Source organism: Podarcis pityusensis (genome assembly GCF_964106645.2).
Source record: "Podarcis pityusensis genome assembly, chromosome: 15".
Taxonomy (NCBI): domain Eukaryota; kingdom Metazoa; phylum Chordata; class Lepidosauria; order Squamata; family Lacertidae; genus Podarcis; species Podarcis pityusensis.
Window position 1 is genome coordinate 183,046 of NC_138040.1, and position 25,100 is coordinate 208,145.

A 25,100-nucleotide genomic window follows, 5' to 3' on the forward strand; every position below is an offset into this window, starting at 1 on the left:
CCCCGCCCATTAATTGATTGATTATACCCCGCCCCTCTTGGCTGGGTTTCCCCAGCCACTCTGGGTGGTTTCCAACACATGTAAAAACATAAAAGTCAAACACAGGGGTCAGCAAACTTTTTCAGCAGGGGGTCAGTCTACCATCCCTCAGACCTTGTGGGGGGCCGGACTATATTTTGGAGGGAAAAAATGAATGAATGTATTTTGGAAAAGAAAAAAAAAGAACAAATTCCTATGCCCCACAAATAACCCAGAGATGCATTTTAAATAAAAGGACACATTTATCTCATGTAAAAACACACTGATTCCTGGACCGTCCAGGAGCCGGCTTTAGAAGGCGATTGGGCCGGATTCGGCTCCGGGCCTTAGTTTGCCTACCCCTGGTCAAACATCGAAAACTTCCAGCTACAGAGCTGCCTTTCAGATGTCTTCTGAAAGTTTGGTAGTTGTTTTTCTCTTTGACATCTGGTGGGAGGGCGTTCCCCAGGGAGGGAATTGTTCTGTCTGTTTTCTATACATTCCGAAAATGAAAGCACTATTCTTCTTTCATGCAGAACGATTTGCATTTGTGCAAGAGCCGAATCGGCTTGGCTGGCAATTGCGCCCTGCAGAGTATCTTCCGCCGGCAGCAGCGGAGCTTGAAACGTTTTGCAGAAGCTCTTGTGCGCGGGGGGGCGGGGCCGAGCTCGGGCCCCTCCCACTCACTCTCCCCTCATTGGCTCCGCCTCCTCCGGTGGCGTCACTCGGCGGTTTCATTCAAAAAAAGCGAGGGCGCTGGGTTTCCCCCGCGGGGCGCGCTCTTGGCCGGACCTCGGGGCGCCATGGAGCCGGTGAGTCCCGGGTTTTGTTGGGGGGTTGCGCCCCCCCCCGCCCTCCTCCAGCTCATGCCAGCGCCCGGGAAGGGGGCTTGAGGCCAGACCCTCAACTTCCTTGGGTGGGGGGCGGGGAGAGGAGGATCAGCTCCGAGGGAGCTTCGTGGGGGGCCTTTGAACCCAGGTCCCGTCCAGGACTCTAGCCACTGCGCCGCACTCTCCTCCCCTGCTCCCTCCCCCGCCTGCGGGACTTGACGTCTTTCCGCAGGGCCTGCAAGACAGAGCTATTCCGCCTGGCCTTTGGTTTGGACTCAGACTGACCCTTCCGTTCTTGATCTATTGGCTACTTTTAAAATGAAGCTGCATTTTAAATTGCATTTTAACCTGTATTTTAAATTGGTTCTCCCCCCGCCCCCAATTATGTTTTTACTGTGATTTTATTGGTGTTAGCCGCCCTGAGCCCGGCTCTGGCCGGGGAGGGTGGGGTATAAATAACATTTATTATTTATTATTATTAAAAGAATCACCTCCAAGATTTCAGCAACAGAACTTCCACCCACCCCATAGAAGAAGCAGGAAGAAGCCCCGAACAAAAGGATTCTCTTACTTTTATATAAGTTTCCCCTTTCCCCCATAAACACCTTTGGTGAAGCATCATGCGTCCATCATCATGCATGTGTCACAAACAGGGAGGGGTTTTCTGGCGGAAACCGACTCGCCAGGTGTGCCCCAACCTCCCTTTCCCACCACTGTACACCCATCGAGGGATACAGTAGGGATATTTACAAGTTCCTGGGTTTCCTGGTGTTATAAGAAACAACTGCTCCTTTATCCTTATCCAAGAGCCAGTATGGGGTCCTTATGTAGGTTTTCTATCTGTAGGAGAAAATAACAGAGGCCAACCAGAGAATATTGAGCAGCCAAGCCGCTAGTAATGGATGGAGGCATAGCTGTCAACTTTTCCATTTTTTTTAAGGGAAAATTCCCTTATTCTGAATAGGATACCTCGCAAGAAAAGGGAAAAGTTGACAGCTATGGATGGAGGGCACCTCGGAAGAAGTCGTAGAGTTGAAAAGGACTCCCAAAGGTCATCCAGCCATAGGCATGTAGGCCTTACTCTTGGCTTCCTCTAAATCAGCCTTCCCAGAAGCTCCCCCACAGCACAGACATACTGTAAGAATAAGTCGAAACAAATGGCCTGGCCTGCCTTTCTGCCTTTTACAAGCCCTCCTGGCCAAGGCAGCTTACCCAGAGGACCAGTGGGGGGTAGGGGTTTGAGCATAGGGGAGACCAGGGTGTTCACTGGGTGTGGCCTTGGGCCAGTCCTTGCCTTCTCTCAGCCTAACCTGCCTCGCAGGGTCATTGTGGGGATTAAATGAGGAGGGGGAGAACCAGGGACGCCACCTTGAGCTCCTGGAAGGAAAAGGCGCAATGCAAATGTAATGAATAAACGGAATTAGGGTTGCCATGTATCAAAAAGTAAAAACCAGGACACCGCAAAAGTTGTTGAGCTTTTTTAAGGAAAACCCCAACATTACTGAGCTTTTTGAAAGGAAAACCCCTGGACGTCAATTCCACCTTTGAAATCCCAGTAGTGTCCGGGAAAATGGCAGCCCTAACGAAATAAAAGTCACTAAAAAACGAGTGAAATCAAGGCTGCTCTCTGAGGACTGTTTTCTCAATAGTGAAACGCAGAATCATAAAAATCAGTCCAAGAAGTTTAGCATTTTATCACCACCTGGAATGGCATTGTGGTGGTGCCCCAATCGAAAAGGACCTGTTTTATTTATTTTTATTGCATTTCGATCCCCCCCCACCGCAAACTATTTCAGCTTCACACAACCCTGTGTGGTAGGTAAGGCTGAGAGAGAGCAGTTGCCTCCGTTTCCCCTCTGCTGTGAACATCCTGGCTGAGTCAGGATTTGAACCCAGCTCTCACATTTCTGCAACATCCTATGAGCCTGTGTTGGTTTTTTTGCTTCTGCAGCCCAGCCAGGAACGGCTGCCTGGCAACTCACTCCGAGACAGCCACCCACAGGAGATGGCCGAGCCAAACCTGGCTTTGGAAACCCCCAAAAGAGAAAGTCTCCCCTTCCCTGCCTTGCAAGATGGGAAGAGCGTCGCCCCAGGCTCTGCAGGAACCGGGAGGTCCCCTCGGAGCCTCCTAGAGGCCGGCCCAAATGCATCCTCGGAGGACAAGGCTTCCATCCAGCAAGAGGAGAAGGACAGTGGCCTCACTTCAGTCTCCCCATTGAGTCTCCCGGAGGCCGGTCCAAATGCATGCTCAGAGGACAAGACTTCTGTCCACGAACAGGAGAAGCATAATGGCATCACTTCAGTCTCTGTGGTTCCTGAAATGACTTGGGCGTCCCCCTCTTGGCTCCTGGATGCCAGACCAAATGCATCTTTGCAGGACAAGGGTTCTGACCTGCATCCCCAACTGAGTCTCCTAGAGGCTGGACCAAATGCATCCTGGGAGGATAAGGCTTCTGTCCAGGAAAAAGAGAAAGACAGTGGCCTCACTTCAGTTTCTGTGATGCCTGAAGTGACCTGGATGTCCCCCTCGAGGCTCCTGGAGGCCGGCCCAAATGCACGCTCACAGGATGAGGGTTCTGACCTGCATCCTGAGAAGGACAATGGTCTTATTTCAGTCCCCCAACTGAGTCTCCTGGAGGCTGGACCAAATGCATCTTTGCAGGACAAGGCTTCTGTCCAGCAAGAGGAGAAGGACAATGGCATCACTTCAGTCTCTCCCTTGAGTCTCCTGGAGGTCAGACCAAATGCATCTTTGCAGGACAACGCTTCTGCACAAGAACAGGAGAAGGACAATGGCATCACTCCAGTTTCGGTGGTTCCTGAAATGACTTGGACGTCCCCCTCTTGGCTCCTAGAGGCCGGCCCAAATGCATGCTCAGAGGACGAGGGTTCCATCCTGCATCCCGAGAAGGACAGTGGTCTTATTTCAGTCCCCCAGCTGAGTCTCCTGGAGGCTGGACCAAATGCATCTTTGCAGGACAAGGCTTCCATCCAGCAAGAGGAGAAGGACAATGGCCTCGCTTCAGTCTCTGGCTTGAGTCTCCTGGAGATCAGACCAAATGCATGCTCAGAGGACAAGACTTCTGTCCACGAACAGGAGAGGGATAATGGCATCACTTCAGTCTCTGTGGTTCCTGAAATGACTTGGGCGTCACCCTTGAGGCTCCTGGACTCAAATGTGTCTTCAGAGGACAAGGGTTCCACCCTGCATCCCGAGAAGGACAATGGTCTTATTTCAGTCCCCCAGCTGAGTCTCCCGGAGGCTGGACCAAATGCATCTTTGCAGGACAAGGCTTCTATCCAAGAACAGGAGGAGGACAACAGCCTCGCTTCAGTCTCTCCTTTGAGGCTCCTGGAGGCTGGACCAAATGCATCCTCGGAGGACCAGGAGCAAGAGAGGGATAATGGCATCGTTTCGGCCTTTGTGTCGCCTGCAGCTTCCCAGATCCTCCCTCTGAACATCCTGGAGACAGGACTCAACACATCCCCCATGAATACGGCTTCTGTCCTGTGGCAGCAGAGGAAGGCGGCTGTTTCTCTGGTTTCGGCAGCAACCTGGATGTCGCCTCTGAGCCTCCTGGAGACTGGTGTCAACACCTCCCTGGAGGAGAGGGCTTTGACCAAGGACAGCACAGCAGAAACAGACTCCCTGCTGTGGCAGTAAGTAGAGCGCCTAAGACCCAGGTCTTCTCTGGGGACGGAGACCCTCCGTTGGTGTCTGTCTGCTCCATCCAGCCGCTGCGTCCAGGTCTCGAAGGTCTGGCTTGGGGGGGGGGGCAGAAAGAGCACCTGTGAAGGGGACCCCTTAGCCCCTCCTCTTTGCAAAGAGAGAGGCTAGGCACTAATTATTATTATTATTATTATTATTATTATTATTATTATTTATGCCCCACCCATCTGGCTGGGTTTCCCCAGCCACTCTCGGCAGCTTCCAACAAAACACTAAAATGCAATAACCTATTAAACATTAAAAGCTTCCCTACACAGGGCTGCCTTCAGATGTCTTCTAAAATTTTGTTAGTTATTTTTCTCTTTGACATCTTCTAGGAGGGCATTCCACAGGGTGGGCGCCACTACCGAGAAGGCCCTCTGCCTGGTTCCCTGTAACTTGGCTTCTCGCAGTGAAGCCAAAAAAACCCTCGGCACTGGACCTCAGTGTCCGGGCAGAAAGATGGAGGTGGAGACGCTCGGGCCAAGGCCATTTAGGGCTTTAAAGGTCAACACCAACACTTTGAATTGTGCTCGGAAACGTACTGGGAGCCAATGTAGGTCTTTCAAGACCGGTGATATATGGTCTCGGCGGCCGCTCCCAGTCACCAGTCTAGCTGCTGCATTCTGGTTTAGTTGTAGTTTGTGGGTCACCTTCAAAGGTAGCCCCACATAGAGCGCATTGCAGTAGTCCAAGCAAGAGATAACCAGAGCATGCACCACTCTGGCGAGACAGTCTGCGGGCAGGAAGGGTCTCAGCCTGCGTACCAGGTGGAGCTGATAAACAGCGGCCCTGGGATTGGGATTGGGCCTTGAAGGGGATGGAAGAGGTCCACAGAGTCGTCACTTCTGCCTCTGGGGGCAGAGATAGGGACACATGTATTTTTTTCTTAAAAGCAGGACGGGGTAAAGACAGAAGTCTTTAAAAAATGTATGAAATAATTTTTTTTCTTTTTCCCACTGCTTGAATATAAAAACAACAACTACCACCCTCAAAGCAGTTTACGAAAAGATGAAACAATAAAATTATTGGGGGAAATCAGCAAAACTAAAAAAATCCTAAAACAGGTTAAAGTTCACCTTGACTTTTCTCAGTGTTTAGCCAGGCTCGTCTTACCACAAATGCCTTAAGAGGCATTGAACAGTACGGTGAAGTCACCGGCTTAATATCAGTAGGCAGGGAGGTTCTGCGGAAGGGGGATTATGTGGCATATGTTGGAAGCTGCCATAAATGCCAGGCTGCGTTAGTCCGCCGAGCTCAGCATGGCCTCCTCTGACCGGCAGCAGCTCCCCAGGATCTCAGACACCTTCCAAGCGGGAGGACCAAACCCAGGGCCCTTCTGCATGCCAAGCAGGTGTTCAGCCACCTGGCTGCACCTCTTCCCCAGCACACGTGAGGCTGTTGTGGTTTTTATTCCCCCCACGCCACCCCGACTTGGACTGTTCCCCCAGCTAGCCCTGGCAATGTCGGGATTTGAACCCCGGACCTGCATGCAAAGCAGGGACTCCAAATCCTAGAGTTGGAAGGGCCCTTGAGGGTCCTCTAGTCCAGCCCCCTGCAATGCGGCAAACCACAGGTGGCCTCTTTGCTGTTTCCTCCTAGCTTGTCTCAGGACCAGCTGCGCAGCCTGTCTCGGGCAGAGCTAGAGGAGCACCTGGCCAGCTCCCAGATCGTCGTGGAAGCCCTTTCCCGGGAGATCCGGGACTGCCTGAATTCCCAGAGGTTGCCTGCCTGCGTGGGACCGGCGGATCAAAGGGACGCAGCCACCCAGACCCCCATCTCTGAGCCCAGCCAGGTAAGCAGGGAACAGGGTTCGAAATTAGCAGGGCACCAGGCGCATTTGGCGCCTAAAGATTCTCCATTTGCGAGCGCCTCATTTTTTTGCGCCTGGCTTGACACTCCAGGATTTCTGAAATGTAGGTGCTTTGAAGCCTCGAAGTTAAGGATAGACAATAGGCCAAGGAATTTAACAGGAAAGAGTAGATAAAAAATTAAAAAATTGCCCAGTGTGCACACGAAAGCTTATACCAAGAACAAACTTAGTTGGTCTCTCAGGTGCTGCTGGACAATTTTTTTATATATTTTGACTGCATCAGACCAACACGCCTACCTACCTGAATCAAGAAAGAGTAGAGTGTTTTGAAAAGTATGGTACCAATATTTTTATTGCCAACACCAAATTAAACATGTACAGTCTACCTTGGGTTGAATGTGCTTCAAGTTGAGCGCTTTCAGGTTGTGCTCCGTGGCAACCCGGATGTAACGGAGCACATTACTTCCAGGTTTCGCCGCTCGTGCATGCACAGATGCTCAAAATGACATCACGCGCATGCGCAGAAGCAGCAAAACGCGACCTGCGCAGACGCACTGTCGCATCTTACGTTCTATTCAGGATGCGAACGGGGCTCCAGAACGCATCCCGTTCGCATCCCAAGGTACCACTGTATTAACAATTTCTGCTAGAAATGTGATATTAACAATGTGTCACTTACGTGAATTGCATATTAACTCATGCTTATCAAAATGATAAATAAAAAATGTTGCTGACTCCCCCCCCCCCCCAAAATGGCGACTAGACGTTCTGTTTTGGCGCCCACAATCCAGGTCCCAGGAGCCATTTGCTCCTAGTTTTTCTGTCCCAGTTTCTAACACTGGCAGGGAAGAGACCCGGGTAGAGAAGGAGGAGGCCTCATCCAGCCACGGATATCTGCACAAGTTTTGTGAGATCTCGCCATCACCCGGCAAGGGAGGCCACACAACTGGTCTTGGCTGGGGAGGGCGGGGTATAAATAAAAATTTATTTTTATTATTATTGTTATTAACTGAAATGAGGGAGGCTTCTGCTGGGTCAGTGCAGAGTGGATTTATAGTCCACCTTTTTTCTCCAAGGGGGGGTACGTGGTCCCCCCCCCATGTAATCACCACAACAACGCTGCAAGGTAGATTAGGTTGAGAGGCAGTGACTAGTTTGAGTATATATATATATATATATATATATATATTTATTTATTTATTTTTATTATTTTCTGTTGATTTATTGTAAACTTGCCAGATTTTTTTCAATGAATCCAGGGACACTTTTCAACTTCAATGGATTTTGTTAAGGGGACTGGTTTGTAAATCCAGGGACTGTCCCCAGGAAATGGGGACGTCAGGTAACCTTAATTTAGTGGTTTATCTATCGTCTGTATAAGATTCTGTTTTTTAATGTTTGATGTTTTATTATGTTTTTATATTTACTGTGAGCCGCCCAGAGTGGCTGGGGAAACCCAGCCAGATGGGCGGGATATAAATAATATATTTATAAATAATAAATAATTATTTATAAATTGAAAGACTTTACTGAAATTGAAAGACTTTATTGTGACTTGTACAACTTGCATACAGTGAGATTACACGAGCACCCCCCACTCAGCTCTCTTAGTCTTAATTCACCTTGTTTTCTGACGCACACCCACCAAACCTGAAAGTCAGTTGCCCTGTTGTTTTCATCTTTTCATTCGGCAGCCTAACAGCCCACGGATAGAAGCTGTTCTTCACCCTGTTGGTGCGACTAATCAGGCTTCTATAGCTTCTACCCGAGGGCAGGAGATCAAGAAAGTGCCGGCCAGGGTGTGAATCATCCCTGAGAATTTTCCTTATTTTAATATAGCTTTGTGGCCGAGTGGGAGGATTTGAACCCTGGTCTCTCCCAGGTCCTAGTCCAGCACTCTAACCACTGCACCACGCTGCTTCAGCGTTGCACAAAGATGGTCCAGCCGTTCAGGGCTGAAACCAGCTGGCCGGCCTGGTCATTCTCGCGCCACTGGGTTCCTCACGCGGCCAAGCCACGTTCTCTCTCTCGGCAGCGGATTCCTGCAGCGTGCCAGCGGGCATTAAGCCTTGCACGGCTGCACATGGACAGCAGGGGCTGACCCCGGCTTTGTCTCTCTGCCGGGGACGGGATGTGTGTGTGTGTGTGTGTGTGTGTGTTTTGTGGGCAGCGCCTGTGTTTGGCAGATCTGGTGAGCGAGGGAAAGGGAAATCCATGCTGGGAGAGTGGTCTTTGAGGTCTGAAGAGCCTGCACTCTCTTCTAGAACTCCTAAAATTAGTACCATACAGTGGAACCGTGGTTTTTGAGCGTCTCAGAAGCCAAACGTTTTGGTTTTTGAACGCCAAAAGCCCAGAAGTACAATGGTACCTCAGGTTAAGTACTTAATTCGTTCCGGAGGTCCATTCTTAACTTGAAACTGTACTTAACCTGAAGCACCACTTTAGCTAATGGGGCCTCCCGCTGCCGCCGCACAATTTCTGTTCTCACCCTGAAGCAAAGTTCTTAACCCAAGGTACTATTTCTGGGTTAGCGGAGTCTGTAACCTGAAGCATATGTAACCTGAAGCGTATGTAACCCAAGGTACCACTTACAGATGGGTAGCCGTGTTGGTCTGCCATAGTCGAAATAAAAAAATTCCTTCCTGTAGCACCTTAAAGACCAACTAAGTTAGTTCTTGGTATAAGCTTTCGTGTGTATCTGAAGAAGTGTGCATGCACACGAAAGCTTATACCAAGAACTAACTTAGTTGGTCTTTAAGGTGCTACAGGAAGGAATTTTTTTATTTCGACCAAGGTACCACTGTAATTGCTTCCACTTTCGATACGATACGATAATCTTTATTGTCATTGTCCCATACAGAACAACGAAACTGAAAAATCTACACCAGACATTGACAACCCAACAAGCCTGCTATCCCAACTATCCCAGCCTGGTTAGCCCCTAAAAACTCTGATACCCCATAATTGAATTCAATATACTGTACTCACATAGAGACTACCTACACTGCGTTTAAAACCGAAATCGCATTTGGATAGAAACTGTTTCTCAAACGCGCCTTGGAAGTCAAACAGCTTCTCCATTTTCTCAATGGATTTTGCGGGGCCATCCGTCGAGCCTCGGCTGTTAAACGTTTCGGAAGTCAAACGGTCTTCCGGAATGGATTACGTTCGGCTACTGAGGTTCCACTGCACAAAGAATAGTAGGCTTTGGAGGGACCCCCAGAGAAAATCTAGTCTGACCCCCCGCAATGCAGGAATTTCAGCTGAAGGATCTCCGACAACTGGCCATCTACTCCCTTGCTTAAAAAACTAGACATCAGGAAGAACTTTCTGGCAGTAAGAGCCGTTCGATGGTGGAGCGGTCTCCTTCTGAAGATGGTGGACTCTCCTTCCTTAGAGATTTTTAAGCAGAGGTTGGGTGGCCATCTGTTGGGGATGCTTTAGTTGTGGCTCCTGCGTGGCAGCAGGGGGTTGGTCTGGATGACTTTTGGGGTTCCCTTCCAGCTCTATGATTCTATTTTTCTGTTGGAAGCAGTTTGTGTGGTGCTGCTGCTGCTACTATTAGTAATAATTGTTGCATTTCCCAGGAGGTGCAGCTGTACCGTGAGATGTACGAGGCCCTCTGGAAGAGACACGACCCCCTTCAAAAGACTCTGAAGAACCAGCGTGCTCTGGTTGAGAGGCTGGCCACAGCCACAGATGAGATGGTGGGTTGGTTGGTTGGTTGGTTGCTGGGCATGCAAATAGGTGTGAGGGGAGGGTGAGGGGAGACAGAGTCCGGTGGTGTCCGGAGGGTTACAGGTGCCCCTCACCCCTGGCACCAGCTTCGAGGCTGGTTTCCCACCCTGAATTGCTGGAAATTAATTTTTGAGCGGTGATGCCGATGGCAGCGAGGTCTTCCGCTTGAGGGGTTTGACTGCTGATTTATTCAACTTGTTGCATTTAAATCCCACCTTTTCCTCAAGGGGGGCAGGTGTGGTTCTCCTCGCCCTGCTCATTTTATCCCCACAACGAACCCTGTGAGGTAGTTGGGGCCAGGGGGAGGCAAGGAGGACTGGCCCAAGAACACCCAGGGAGAGCTGCATGGCCGAGTAATAATAATAATAGTAATAGTAATAATAATAATTATTTATTATTTGTGGTTTCCCCAGCCACTCTGGGCGGCTTCCAACAGAATAATAAAATACAATAGTCTTTTAAGCATTAAAAGCTTCCCTAAACAGGGCTGCCTTCAGATGTTTTCTAAAAGTCGGGTAGTTGTTGTTTGACATCTGGTGGGAGGGCGTTCCACAAGGCTGGTGCCACCACCGAGAAGGCCCTCTGCCTGGTTCCTTGTAACTTGGCTTCTCGCAGCGAGGGAACCGCCAGAAGGAGTGCGGGGGATTTGAGCCCTGCTCTCTCCCGGGTTCCAGTCCAGTGCTCTAACCACTGCACCAGGCTGTTCCTTGTAAGCTGAGATAGCTTATAAAGAGCCTTTGGCGCCGTGTGTGTTGATCTGGCTCCCATTCTGCCTGCAGAGAGGATGCCTTTTGGATTCCACGTTTCTCCGAGAGACAGCCGAAGCCTCCTTCCAACGCCTTCAGGATGACCGTCGCTCCCTTAGCCAGCAGGTGAGAGTCTGTTTCTCCCTCCCACCCCCCGGCAGGAGGGTCCCTGACCTTCAAATGTTATTGTTATTCATGCTTTTATACTGTATTTTATGCTGCTTTTACGATTAAGTGTTTTAAATTTGTTGTTAGCCGCCCTGAGCCCGGTTTTTGAACCGGGAAGGGCGGGGTATAAATAAAAAATTATTATTGTTGTTATTTATTATTATTTCTCTCTCTCTCTTGCAGCAAAAGCAGTTGGGCAACCTGATCTCTCGCATCCGGGAGAAGTGGAGCCGGATTGAGGACGAAAGGAAGAAGACCCTGAGAGACAAGGAGGCGGTGCGTAGAATCGCAGAACCATAGAGTTGGAACGAGAACCCCAGGGATCATCTATTCTGACCCCTTACAATGCAGGAGTCCCGCCGGATGGATGATCCCTGACAGGGGGCCTGTCCAACCTTTGTTTGTTTATTTTATTATACAAGAACACGTAGGCACCAGAAAACCGGGTAGCAAAGCAATACAGTGGTGCCTCGGGTTACATACGCTTCGGGTTACAGACTCCGCTAACCCAGAAATAGTACCTCGGGTTAAGAACTTTGCTTCAGGATGAGAACAGAAATCGTGCTCTGCGCAGCGGCAGCGGGAGGCCCCATTAGCTAAAGTGGTACTTCAGGTTAAGAACAGTTTCAGGTTAAGAACGGACCTCCGGAGTGAATTAAGTACTTAACCCGAGGTCCCACTGTACAGAGTTGTAGGTTAAAATAACAACAGCAATATTTGCATAAGTGAAAATCCAAACCATTAAAAACTCCTTCAAGTTACCCCAACAGCAGGTTCTTTCTGGGGAAAAATACTTGGGTGGGTATCATCATTTTTTAAAGTTAATTTTTTAATTTCTATGCTGTCTTTCTATCTTACAATACTCAAGGCGGTTTACAAGCTGAAGAAACGAAAAATGTACAACTTATGACAATCTAATGCAATACAAAAATGTGATAATAAAACTTTAAAATAGGCAGCCTACATCAAAAAAGTAACATTCAGCAATCATTAGAACAGTATTAAATAATAATAACATATAAAAGTTAAACAGAAATCCACTCAACAGTTGCAATAAATAATTTCTAAACTACAATCAATAAAACAACGGCAAGCCCACAGTACATAAAATAATACAATACAAATTGAAAAGCAGAGACTACAAGGTGGGGGAAGGCAGGTATGGTGATCCTAGAATTACAGAGGTGGCCGGGATGCCTGAGGGTCTTCTCCAGCCCCCTGCAGTGCACAAATCTCAACATCCGAGACAGATGGCCATCTAAACTCTGCTTAAAAGCCCCCAGGTGAGGAGAGTCCCTTCCGCTGTCAAACACCTCTTAGGGACTGAAACAGGAACATAGGCTTGCAGAGTAATAGACCAGGCATAGGCAAGCTCGGCCCTTCAAATGTTTTGGGACTACAACTCCCATCATCCTTGACCACTGGTCTCGCTAGCTAGGGATGATGGGAGTTGTAGTCCCAAAACATCTGGAGGGCCGAGTTTGCCTATGCCTGTAGGAGATGCAAAATACAATTAGAGATACTAGACAAGAGTTTCAAAAAGCATGGGGAAAATGCAGAGAATACTTCGCAAAACAGTGCCCTAAAATACATACCTGGACTTGTTTCAATTAATGTCTGCAGGAGACTTTGTGGATATTTAAGTTATAATTAGAAAAATCTTAATAATTATTCATAAAGGAAACAGCTTATAAGAAGTAAATAAGTTTTTTTTTAAAAAAAAACACCTTGTTTTTTAAAAGAGGTGTTACTCTTTTCTGTAAAGACTGCTTAGCTCAGGGTAGGTTAAAAAAAAAGAGGCAAGCTTTTTGATGTCACAGGTCTCTTGAGCACAGAGGAAGATGCAGGTGGGCGGATGAGCCCTGCCAGCTTTTCTGTTCTGTTTGTGGGGGAAACATGGGGCACCATAATTCCCTGATTATGGTTCAGACCATCAGTCCATCGAACTCAGTATCGCCTGCACTGGCGGGCAGTAGCTCTCAGGCTGGCTGGGTCTCTCCCAGCCCTACCCGGAATCGCCGCGGAGGATTGAATTTGGGGTCTTCTGCATGCAGAGGGGAAGGGTTAGTTGTGCGAATCCTCTGACAGAAAAGTTCCCTGTGTAATCCCTCTTCCGCCTCCGTTCGCTCCTTGCAGGCAGACCACGTTCTGGAGTTGTTCCGGAAACACGCCACCCAACGCATCGGGCAGCTGGAGCAGGACTGCGGGTCCTGGCGGCGTCTCCGCACCCTGCTGGTGGAGGCCAACGCACTCCAGGTGAGCGGGGAAGGAGGCACCGGGGGCCTGGCCCCAACCTCTGGGTTCCAGGGTCTCAGATCTTTCCAATCGCCTGCAAACGGGTTTTAATTTTTAAGGTGCTGCGCCTTTTGCGGAGTCTGCATGTGGCCTTCTGCTGGTTTTGACAGGGACGGACGTATAGGACACAGCTCAAAAAGAGCATCCATCCCTGCCCCTTGTGGCAAGGAGTTCCGTGGTTTAACCCTGCGCTGTGTGATGAAGAACTTTTAAAAATCTGTCCATTGTTCAGCCTCATTGGATGCCCGTGACTCCCAGGGTTACGAGAGAGGGACAAAAACTTTTCCTTGTCCTCTCTTTCCTCGCCATGCGTAATTGTAATAAACTACTTTTTTCATTAATTTTTTTTTGACAATTTCAACATAACAAAATATCAAAACATCTCATATTCATCATTCTCCCCCCCACCTCCCCATCAAAACCCCAAGACTTCCCTCAGCTCCTCTCTCTGATTTCTCAACTCGTATTATTCTCTGCATACTGTAAAATTGTATAAATCCTTATATTATCTATCTACTATGTTAACAATAAAGTTGTCTGTGTTTATTCAAAACCTGCCAAGGAGTCCAATTCCTTTTGTTGTCTTTTTAAGTAATATGTGAAAAGTTCCCATTCTTCTTTAAAATCACAGGTGTCCTGATCTCTCAATTTGTAGGTCAATTTAGCCAGTTCTGTGTAGTTCATCCATTTCTCTTGCCACTGAATTGTAATAAACTTCAATTGTGTTGTCTTCTACTCTCCTTGAAACGCAAAAGCCCCTTTCTCCATGGCGCTCCTTCTGGCTGCCCTGTTCGGACCCCTTTCCTGCTCTGCTGCGAGCCCCTGAAGGAAGCTCCTCTCTTTCATCCGCACACTTTTCCCGTTTTTCGTTTCTGCAGTCTGATCTCTCGGGTGGCTACGCCAAACACCTGGCGGAGGAGGCCTGCCTCGCGACAGCCCTGCAGAGCAACTGGGCGAAGATGGGGCGCAACGTGAGTCCTGATTCACTCCTGGCCTCCCCAGCTCCCTTTAAAATAATAATAATAATAATAATAATAATAATAATAATAATAATAATTTATTATTTATACCCTGCCCATCTGGCTGAGTTTCTCCAGCCACTCTGGGCGGCTCCCAATTGAGTGTTAAAAACAATACAGCATTAAATATTTAAAACTTCCCTAAACAGGGCTGCCTTCAGATGTCTTTTAAAGATAAGATCGCTGCTTAATTCCTTGACATCTAAAGGGAGGGCGTTCCACAGGGCGGTTGCCACTACCGAGAAGGCCCTCTGCCTGGTTCCCTGTAACCTCACTTCTCGCAATGAGGGAACCGCCAGAAGGCCCTCGGCGCTGGACCTCAGTGTCCGGGCTGAACGATGGGGGTGGAGACGCTCCTTCAGGTATACAGGACCAAGGCCTTTGCCAGACTTCTCCGACGGGGGGACTAAATCTCTCTCTCTCTCCAGTATGAGGCCATGAGGACCCTGGCGGGCCGATTCCGAGTCACAATGGGGCAGATGGTCCAGAGGGTGAGGGCAGCCCAGCAGGAGCTCGCCCAGCACCACGAGGCAAGTCTTCTCTTGGGGGTGGAACTGAACCAGGGAGGAGGGTGTATGTGTCTCAAAGGGCTGGATCGGGCCCCCAGCCCCAAATCCAGTCCTGTTTCTCCCTTTGCGCCAAAGACTCTTGCTCTCTCCCTCCATTTCCCTGGTTCCCGGTGTTCTGGGGTAGACTGCCTCTGAACTTGGAGGTTCCACCATATCTCCATAATGCCTCATTGTGCCGTTTTCCCCACTATAGTTCTGTTCTGGGGCGAGTGGTGTGAGATTTTGGGGCTGTTCTCCACTCAGTCACAACGGCTGTTTGAGATAAGACCAGTCCTTCTGACAATATTTCTATGTTGGTGTTTGCGAACGTGTTCTGCCTCGTTGCCATTCATGGAGTTGTAATAAACGAAAATCTGCCCTTATTCCCTTATGGGGCCCTTATAGAGTCCTTTGTAGGTTCTCCATCTGTCAGAGAAAATAACAGAGGCCAACCAGAGAATATTGAGAAGCAAAGCAGCTCGTAAGCCTGATCTTTATTGATCTGTTGCAACAGGGTGCTCCCCTCACACGCAGGAAAGGAGGAGGACCCAGAACCCGGGTGTGCCCGCACTTATATAGACATTTTAAATTGCCCGCCTTGGAGTCCAAGACCACCCCCAGAAACATCATACCTACGTCACAGAAAGGGGTGTGGCTCAAGAGAAATCTGAGTACGTTGTTTACCTCCTGTCATTGTTTATCTTCTGTCTGGCAGGTTACCTATTAATGGTCACTTGATTGGATACCCTGGGGAGCCTGGCCAGTCTTTTGTAATGATAAATACTTAGTTCCTGAGCCAGGTCACAGGCTCACCCTATTCATACACAGATATACCCTTAAGACAGGTTTTGTGAATGAAAAGACAATAGGGAGGCTTTTCCATTTTCCTTTGACCTCGCAGAGAAAACATTTGGTCAGTCTGGGAGCCAGAATGGTTCCAGGACTGCTTTCCTGTGCTGCTTCAGACATGTGGTTTATATATTTATGTACGTGTTTGCTTGGTACATTTATGAACATTTATTATATATATAAGAGCTTAATTTATTTATTTCAGACTTAACCCTTCTTAATCCTTTGCTGCCTGCAGGTGTGCAGGAAGCTGGAGAATGCAACACAGGAGCTGGTCGAAGCCTTGGGACGGGGAAATGAGCTGACTGCAGCCAAGATTCACCTGCAGACAGGTGAATCGACCATGTGTCTCTCGCCTGGGATGGGTGGGAAGCATCGCCTTTTGAGTCCAGGACTTTTGGAGACGCGTTAACCTTCCTCTGGTTTTGTCCTAAAACTCTCAAGATCCTTTAGCCGTGGGGTAAAAGAAAAGTTTTTAAATTTTAACTTTCCATATGTTGCGTAAAACACCCGAAAAATTCTCCAAAGCCAAGGGAAGTGGAACTGAAATATTTGCGGCTCTGAAGTTGGCCGAGACATGGCTGCCGGTCCGTGTAGACAGTACTGAGCCAGGTGGACCCAGTGGCATGACTCCGGGCTATAGTTGAGTGGCAGAGCACTTGCTTGGCATGCAGAAGGCCCCGGGTTCGATTCCCGACGGCCTCCCCCAGGGAGGGCTGGGCCCTCCAGCTTTCTTAAGCAGGCAAGCAGAAGAGCTTCTTCCTTGAATTTGTAGCCTATCTTTCTCCAATGAATTCTTGGTTCACCCCCCTCCTCAGTTAATCCCTCCAACGACCCTGTGAGGTAGGTCAGGAGGCTGCGGCTGTGGGGATTTGAACCCTGATCTCGTCCAACACTCTAACCACTATGCCATCCTGCCTTCCTAGAATACTTCTGCTTATGGGGCAGCTCTATAAATGAAGTAGGTAAATAAATTTGGGGAGAGCAGAATGTCCCTTAGAGAAGGATCTGAAATGTTTTTCCTGAAGCTTGAATTTATTTTATTCTGGATTGCTTTAAACTGCTTTGATATGTAAAAATAAATAAATAAAGGGGTATAGAAATGAAATGAATAATATTTTTCACTGTAAAAAAAAAAGGCCCCTAGACAGTCCGTTGTGGTGATCTCAACCTAGGCTTAAGGTGCCATTTGGCGAGGAGCTTATTATATACAGTGCTACCTTGGTTCTCAAACTTAATCCATTCCGGAAGTCTGTTCCAAAACCAAAGTGTTCCAAAACCAAGGTGCATTTTCCCATAGAGAGTAATGCAAAACAGATTAATCCGTTCCAGACTTTAAAAAACAACTCCTAAAACAGCAATTTAACATGAATTTTACTATCTAACAGAACCATTGATCCATAAAATTAAAGCAATAATCAATGTTCCTTACTATAAAATAAATAAGCCAGTCTTGTAGATGATGAAAATTAATTCCCCCCCCCCCCCCCATTACCTGCACTGATGATAGTCATTGTTTGGATGGGGGGCTTTTACCCATTAGTCACACAATCGGTCCATCAATCATAAAACGAAAAACAAGCCACAGTCACAAAAATGGAAAAGCCACACAAAAGCGCAAAAAATAGCAAAAAAGAAAAGCACCAAATATCACCTTGGAACACTGCAATCAGAAATGGAAGGCTTTCATTACGATGCTGGGGACTCAAATTAGCTGTGCAACAGTAAAAACGGAAGCTCAAGAGCACATTCTGCTTCTGGGGCAAAGTTCAAAAACCAGAACACCTACTTCCAGGTTTGCAGCGTTCGGGTACTGAGTTGTTCAGAAACCGAGGTACCACTGTATATTATTATTAATATTATTATTATTAATAATAATAATACAGTAATACCAAGGGTTGAAGTAGCTTCGGGATAAGTATTTTCGGGCTGCACGCTGCAGTGACCCAGAAGTAACAGAGCATGTTACTTCCGAGTTTTGTCGCCCGCGCATGCGCAGACGGTCAAAATGATATCATGCGCAGAAGCGGCAAATCGCGTTCCGCGCAGACACGGGTTGCGTTCGCTTCTGGATGCAAACGGGGCTCCGGAACGGATCCCGTTCGCATCCAGAGGTACCACTGTAATAATAATAATAATTTATTAACTGTACCCCGCCCATCTGGCTGGGTTTCCCCAGCCACTCTGGGCGGCTTCCAACAAAGATTAAAAATACATTAAAATGTCGCACATTAAAAACTTCCCTGTATCTGAGTTTCTAACCCAGTCTTGACCCTGCGCTCTTTCTGCAGAGCTGGAGGCTGCGAGGCAGAAGGGGACCGCAGCTGAGAGCCAGTGCGATCGGCTGCAGGAGGAGAAGGAGATCCTCTCCCGTCAGCTGTCAGAGAAGCAGGACATGATCCTGAAGCTGGAAGAGGAAGCAGCGCGGTGAGTCTTGATGCTCAGAATCGAGGCTCCTTCCCAGGGAACTCTGGGAAATGTAGTTCTGGGAGAGGAATAGGGAGAGCTCCCTATGACTGTCAGTGCCCTGAACAGACTACACTTCCCAGAATCCTCCGGGGGAAGTCAATGACTGCTTAAAGTGGTATCACAGTACAGTACTTTAAAGGCATGGTGTGAAACCCCAAAAGTTCCCTGAGAGAGGAGGTTTGATAGTTAAGCTGCTCTGGGAATCGTAGTTCTGGGAGGGGGATAAAATCTCGCCACCCTTAGCAAACCAACGACTACCAGAATTCTTTGTGGGGAGCCAGGACTGCTTAAAGTCCTACGATACGGGTTTTAATGTTTGCAACCTTTATCAGTGAGCTGCCTGCAGTCCCAGTTTTGTAAAAGGGTGGGGTATAAGTATTAGAACAATGGCAATAATATAATGATTATTCAGTGTTGTTAACTGCCCTGTGAACTTTGGATTAAGGGCCATTGTCGCGTTCTGAAGGCGAAGGAAAGGACTGGACCCTGATTAAAACAAAACACGAGGCAAGACTCTGGGCGGAAGAGCGAAAACTCTCCACCCCTCGGCCCAGGTCGTTTTAGTCACAAAAGAACTTTTTACACAGTGTTCGTAAGAACCAATCAGATTTCCTCTGAGCATTTCAAAAAAACCCATGTGTGGACAATGTTAGGTCAGAGAAATCCTTTTAACTTCAAAGACTACTTTGAGCATGCATACGTGTCCAGGTAAAATGTGCAGGAATCCAGGAGGAATGCATTTAGCAAACCCCGGAGGTCATAAACAGGCAGTAAACAGGAAAGGAAGGATAGGCATCTTTATCACTTCCATGTGAAACTCTGTTTCCTGGCCCTAAGATTAACAAACTACATCAAAGTTACCTACTATCTTATGGCCCAGGATGCCTGGTGAAGCAACTGGTCTGTGTTTTAGAACGCTGATGCGTGCCTGTCAGGTGTAGAGAAATGGGCAGAGATGCAGAGGCTTGTGGGATTTGATCAGGAATTATTGTCACTGACTCAAGCCCAGTCAACGCAATGCTTTCATTGCGGACACAGTGGCTTGCTCCATATTTTCATAATTCCTCATAGTAATCCCACATGACCACCACAGGCAATGTATAAATTTAGTGAATAGAAATTTAATAAAAGATATATCCAATATATATTTCTGGCCTGGCCTTCACCAGATGGGCGGGGTATAAATAATAAATTATTATTATTATTATTATTATTATTTAGTCGAGCTCAAGCTTGAAGCTGCTGAAATGTCAGCAAATGTAATAGTGGGGTGCAGATTTGAACCCGGGTCTCCCCGCTGCTGGTCCAACACCCTGACCCCCCAGAGCCACATTCACACCAGACGCCTGAAGCACTATGACTTCACTTTACGCAGTCGTGCTGTCGTCCCTGAATCCTGAGAACTGTAGTTTAAAGGTGGCGAGTGTCCCCCTTCCAGAGCTACGGTCTCCAGAGAAGGACCAATGGTTAAGCCTCTCTGGGAATTGTAGCTCTGGGAGGTGGGAGCCTCCTAACGGCGCTCAGCACCCTCAGCAAGCTACAGTTCCCAGGCTCCCGCTAACCCTGTTCCGTGTGACGCAGGCTGTCGGTGGAGAAGGCGAGGGCAGAGCAGGAGCGCGACGAAGCCCGGCGGGAAGCTGGCGAGACGGCCGAGTGCCGGGAGGTACGGAGAGGGGCGGCTCCTGGAGCAGCGAGGGGCGCAGGTCTGGGGCGGGTGGGGAAGGGGAGCGGGGGCCCAGGTGCGAGAGCCACAGCTTGGCGGCAGGGTGCCTGCTCAGCGTCCAGAATGCCCCAGGTTTGGTCCCCTGACCTAGCCACTGATCCACGCGACGGTCACCTCCAGACTTGATTACTGTATTTTTTTCCTAACATGATTTTTATTAAGTTTTCTATGTTTCATTACATTTTCATATCAGAAATCCGTAACTGAAGACATTGCTTACATAAAGCATCGACCTCCTTCCCTCCCTCTAACTGACTTCCGCACAACTTTACCAATTTCTTCACATTTCTGTTACCACGTTTTTACCTTATAGCTATTTTTTAACATTCACCTTCTTATATGTAAATCGGCTCCTTATTTTCACATTATCAAACATTTCAACTCAAACCTACAAACGTTTTCAACTGTTTACCATTTTCTTTCATATAGAATATAAATTTGCTCCAGTCCTTTTGAAACAGTTCATCACGCTGTTTCCAGATCTTCCCAGACTTGATTATTGTAACTCACTCTACGTGGGGCTGCCCTTGAGACTGACCCAGAAGCTCCAGCGGGTGCAGAATGCCGCGACGAGACTCCTTACGGGGTCCTCGTCGCGGGATCACATTCACCCGGTGCTATACCAGCTGCACTGGCTCCCGGTGGAGTACAGGATCAGGTTTCAGGTGCTGGTTTAAACCTTTAAGGGACGCGGGTGGTGCTGCGGGTTAAACCGCAGAGCCTAGGGCTTACCGATCAGAAGGTTGGCGGTTCGAATCCCTGCGACGGGGTGAGCTCCCATTGCTCGGTCCCTGCTCCTGCCCACCTAGCAGTTCGAAAGCACGTCAAAGTGCAAGTAGAGAAATAGGTACCGCTCCGGCTGGAAGGTTAGGGTTAGGGCGTTTCCATGCGTTGCTCTGGTTCTCCAGAAGCGGCTTAGTCATGCTGGCCACATGAGCCGGAAGCTGTACGTCGGCTCCTTTGGCCAATAAAGTGAGATGAGCGCTGCAACCCCAGGGTCGGCCACGACTGGACCTAACGGTCAGGGGTCCCTTTACCATTACCTTTTAACCTTTAAAGTCCTATACAGCCTAGGACCCTCGTATCTACAGGACCGCCTCTCCTGGTATGTCCCACGGAGGACCTTATGGTCTTCAAACAAAAACATCTTGGAGGTCCCGGGCCACAGAGAGGTTAGGCTGGCCTCAACCAGAACCAGGGTTTTTTCGGCTGTGGCCCCGATCTGGTGGAACACTCTGTCCCAAGAGACCAGGGCCCTGCGGGACTTGACATCTTTCCGCAGGGCCTGCAAGACAGAGCTGTTCCACCAGGCCTTTGGTCAGGGCACAGCCTGACCCCCTCCTCTGGTAATCCTCACAGAACTCTAGCCCATAGAATTGATTTTTGAATGAATGGATTTTAGAATGTATTCCAATTCATTGATTGTGATTTTATGTAAACTCTCTTAATTTTACTGTTGTTAGCCGCTTTGAGCCCAGCTTCGGCTGGGGAGGGCGGGATATAAATAAAAAATTATTATTATTATTATTATTATTATTATTAAGGGCATCTCCTAGGGTAAAGCAGCTTCCTGCTGAAAGTCACAAGTCGCCTTTCATGAGGACTGGCATCTTTCTTCTCAGCAGAGGAGGACCTGCTTTGAATCCCAGCTCTTTGTAGGGCTGGAAGAGGAGGCTGCCTGCCTCTCAGTGTGGGCCAGTGGTTTGAAAACTTCTTTCTCCAGGCCACACTTTCAGAATAAAAATTTGCCACGCTGAATTTTTTTATTGATAAGATATTTTTATTGTTTTTTTATTTATACCCCACCCACCTGGCTGGGTTTCCCCAGCCACTCTGACATTGGAAATCAAGAAGAAACAACAGCTTGCCGTGCTTGAGTTATAACCCTGAACACAACTACTTTGTGATACGATTGTGGGGCATCCAGAAAGTGGAAAATGCAGCCGCATAAGAACACGGATGAATGTTTCTTTGATGGCCCTTGAATCTTCCCGCCAGAGAGTTGGCCCCAATGGTCTGACTCTGCATAAACCAGCTTCTTGTATTCCTCTTGAAATCGCATCTTTCTTCAGAACATTTTATCTAGTTTGTAAAATCTATACACCGCTTGATGGAGGGGGGGAGAGAAACCCCTCAAAGCGGTTTACAAAACTGAGCAAAATCAAGAGAGAGTGACAGAAGGTAAAATGCTAAAACAGACTAAAAATATCTCAACCTTCTAGGCGCTTGGGTAGACTTCTCTAAACAGGGGTGTTTTTTGCAGTATAAGGTGACTCAGAACAGTATAACTATTCTATCTCGGAAACAATCAGAAATAACACAATCAACAAACGGATTTTTTAAAATGTTGGTGTAAAATAAAAGAATTGGTGTAAAATAATGCAAATAAGCCAACCTAACCAAACTGCTGAAATGTTAAAAGTTTATAGATCTGGAAAACCAAATTGCCCGCCGCCAGCTCTCGGAGACGGAGTTGGAGCTGAAGGCCACCCTCGTGACTCTGTGGGAGCGCAGCGCCCAGCTGGAGGACCTCAAGGGTGCCCACAGCGCCCTTCAGTAAGTGCCTGTTCCTCTCCGAGACCCCTGAAGCTCCCCCCACCCACCCAAAAGAGTGTCTCCCTCCTTTTGTGGCGTAGGGAACAGCATCGTCCTGACTCTCCTGTCCCCCACCCCACCCCTAAAGGCAGGAGCGAGAGGCTGTCGGCGAGGAGCTGGCGAGCGCGAAGGCGGAAATGGAGAGGACCCAATCCAGCATGGAGGCCTGCGCCTGCTCCTTGCAGGAGATGGACGGCGCTCAGACGCAGCTCCTGGAAATTGCCAGTTTCCTCGAACGGGTGCTGCAGGGAGAGGTGAGGCAACTGTGTGCAGTGGGGTCCCTGCCATCTCTCTCCCCTGCTGGGAAAGGGTCTTGGAATCACAGAATGGTAGAGTTGGCAAGGGACCCCCAAAGGTCATCCAGCCCAACCCGCTGCAATGCAGGAATCGCAGCTGACGAACCCCTTCGGAGTCGTATCATGGCAGCACTCCCAACGCTCTGCTCTTTTGCAGGTGGTTGACACAGCCCCCAGGAGGCGGCCCTGCACCCCCAGGCGACTCACCCCCCACCGCTTTGGGACCTCCTTTGTGGACAGCATCTTGCAGGCAGTGGCGGAGAGAGGTGGGGATTTCTGTTCGCCCATCTCGGGGGGGGGGAGGCGCCCTGAACACAAACCCAGAGCGGAAAGCCCCCCCCCCCGACTTGACATGTTGTCAGCCCTCATGGGGGAAAGGGGTAATAATAATAATAATAATAATAATAATAATAATAATAATAATTTATTATTTATACGCCGCCCAACTGGCTGGGTTCTTCCAGCCACCCACATAGAGCACATTGCAGTAGTCCAAGCCCCGCCCCCAGGCCACTCAATTGCAGCCTCCCTCTTAATTCTGACTCAAGGGGGCATTGCAGGTTTTCACCCCCCAAATTTTGTGCCGCCTGTTCTTTTTCAGACGTGGAAACTCCTGGGATTTGGAGCGAGAGCACCGCTTTCACGAAAGCCGTTCATGAAGGTCCGCCCAAGCCGGCAGGTAACTAGGACTCGGCCCTGAGAGGGCACCAGGGTTCGAATTCCCCGCTTGGCCGCTAAGCTCCCCACTGGGTGTGCCCTGGGCAGCCCCCTGCCTCTCTCAGCCTCGCCTACCTTGTTGTTGGTGGGGATTAGATGGGGACGGGGAGGAAATCCACGTCTGCCCCCTTGAGCTCCCGGGAGGGAAAAGGTGTGACAGGAATGCAATAAATGAATGAAACACAGCCCTCTCACGGGGGGGGGGGGGGTCTGTCCCGTCCGCAGAGCTCCAGGATCAGCTCTCCACCCACGTCCAAGACTTGCTGGCCGTTTCAGAACAGCTCCGCCTCCTGGCTTCGCAGCAGCAGAGGGCCGCCCAGGAGGAGAGGGAAACCCTGCAGGCGGAAATGTAAGTGGGTCTGGGGGCTTGCTTTGCGCTGGGGAGACCCAGAGGTGAAGATGCTCTACCTGAGGTTCCTGCATTGAAGGAGCTTGGGCTACAGGACCCTTCCGACTTCTCAATAGTGATGGAATGCACAGGTGGGGAACGCTTATTTTTTGGTGAGTCTTATATTACCTGTAAAGGGAACCATTACATGGATTGATATATTATTATCCTGTTGAAGCTGCGCTGTGTCTTTTCTCCTCCCAGGCTGTGACGCCTAATGGTCTGTTTTTAATTCTTTTACCTTTTTCATTAACAAATCAATTTATTTTATTTTTAAAAAGAAACAGCACATCCGGTTAAAATAAAGGGAATCCGGTACAGCAGAGGAGCAGGAACTTGTTTCCAGCTGCCTTCTCTTTCGGGGGCCACAATCCATGCAGACTCTCTTTCTCTCCTTCCTTCAGGCAAGGAGGAAGCTACGGGCAAATTTCCAAAACACTCGTAGAGAGGTCAAAGCGATTCTTTGAATATTTTCAAGGTGCGATCAGGATTCCTGCTTGCAGCATTGGGGAGCGGGGACCTCAGGCTCCGTGGGCTGAATGTGGCCCCCCAGACCTCTCCTCGCCCCCAGGACTCTCCCCAGACCACACCCCTTGCTTTGCCCTCTCTATGTGTTTTGGAAATGTGCCCTTAGCGTCTTCCTTGCCTAATAATAATAATAATAATAATAATAATAATAATAAATTTTATTTATACCCCACCCTCCCCAGCCAGAGCCGGTCTCAGGGTGGCTAACACCAGTAAAATGACAGTAAAAACATAATAGGAAGAAAAGAAGAAGAAGAAAACCCAATTTAAAATACAGGTTAAAATGCAATTTAAAATGCAGCCTCATTTTAAAAGTAGCCCATAGATCAAGACCATACGGGGAGGGAAACATAAGGGTCAGACTGAGTCCAAACCAAAGGCCCGGTGGAAGAGCTCTGTCTTGCAGGCCCTGCAGAAAGATGTCAAGTCCCGCAGGGCCCTGGTCTCTTGCGACAGAGCATTCCACCAAGTGAAAAAGAATAACAAAATCAGACTATTAAGCGTCACAGCCTGGGAGGAGAAAAGACACAGCGCAGCTCCAACAGGATAATAATATATTAATCCGTGTAATGGCTCCCTTTATAGGTAATATAAGACTCATAAAAAAATGAGCGTTCCCCACCTGTGCATTCCATCACTATTGAGAAGAAA

At 48.6% G+C, this 25,100-nt stretch overlaps 1 protein-coding gene across 1 annotated transcript in view; it reads left to right on the plus strand.

Annotated features, from left to right (window-relative positions):
- The first annotated feature begins 719 nt into the window (after window positions 1–719).
- SPAG5 (sperm associated antigen 5) overlaps window positions 720–25,100 on the plus strand; it is a 29,467-nt gene continuing 5,086 nt past the window's right edge. The window contains exons 1-17 of the mRNA XM_080984074.1: window positions 720–830; window positions 2,800–4,508; window positions 6,160–6,352; window positions 9,958–10,077; window positions 10,888–10,980; window positions 11,206–11,298; window positions 13,159–13,278; window positions 14,196–14,288; window positions 14,765–14,866; window positions 15,972–16,065; window positions 18,025–18,160; window positions 19,784–19,865; window positions 22,348–22,481; window positions 22,609–22,774; window positions 22,974–23,082; window positions 23,418–23,495; window positions 23,759–23,882. Coding sequence (XP_080840200.1) covers window positions 822–830; window positions 2,800–4,508; window positions 6,160–6,352; window positions 9,958–10,077; window positions 10,888–10,980; window positions 11,206–11,298; window positions 13,159–13,278; window positions 14,196–14,288; window positions 14,765–14,866; window positions 15,972–16,065; window positions 18,025–18,160; window positions 19,784–19,865; window positions 22,348–22,481; window positions 22,609–22,774; window positions 22,974–23,082; window positions 23,418–23,495; window positions 23,759–23,882 — 3,455 coding nt within the window. The 5' untranslated portion in view covers window positions 720–821. The remainder of the gene's footprint in view (window positions 831–2,799; window positions 4,509–6,159; window positions 6,353–9,957; window positions 10,078–10,887; window positions 10,981–11,205; window positions 11,299–13,158; window positions 13,279–14,195; window positions 14,289–14,764; window positions 14,867–15,971; window positions 16,066–18,024; window positions 18,161–19,783; window positions 19,866–22,347; window positions 22,482–22,608; window positions 22,775–22,973; window positions 23,083–23,417; window positions 23,496–23,758; window positions 23,883–25,100) is intronic.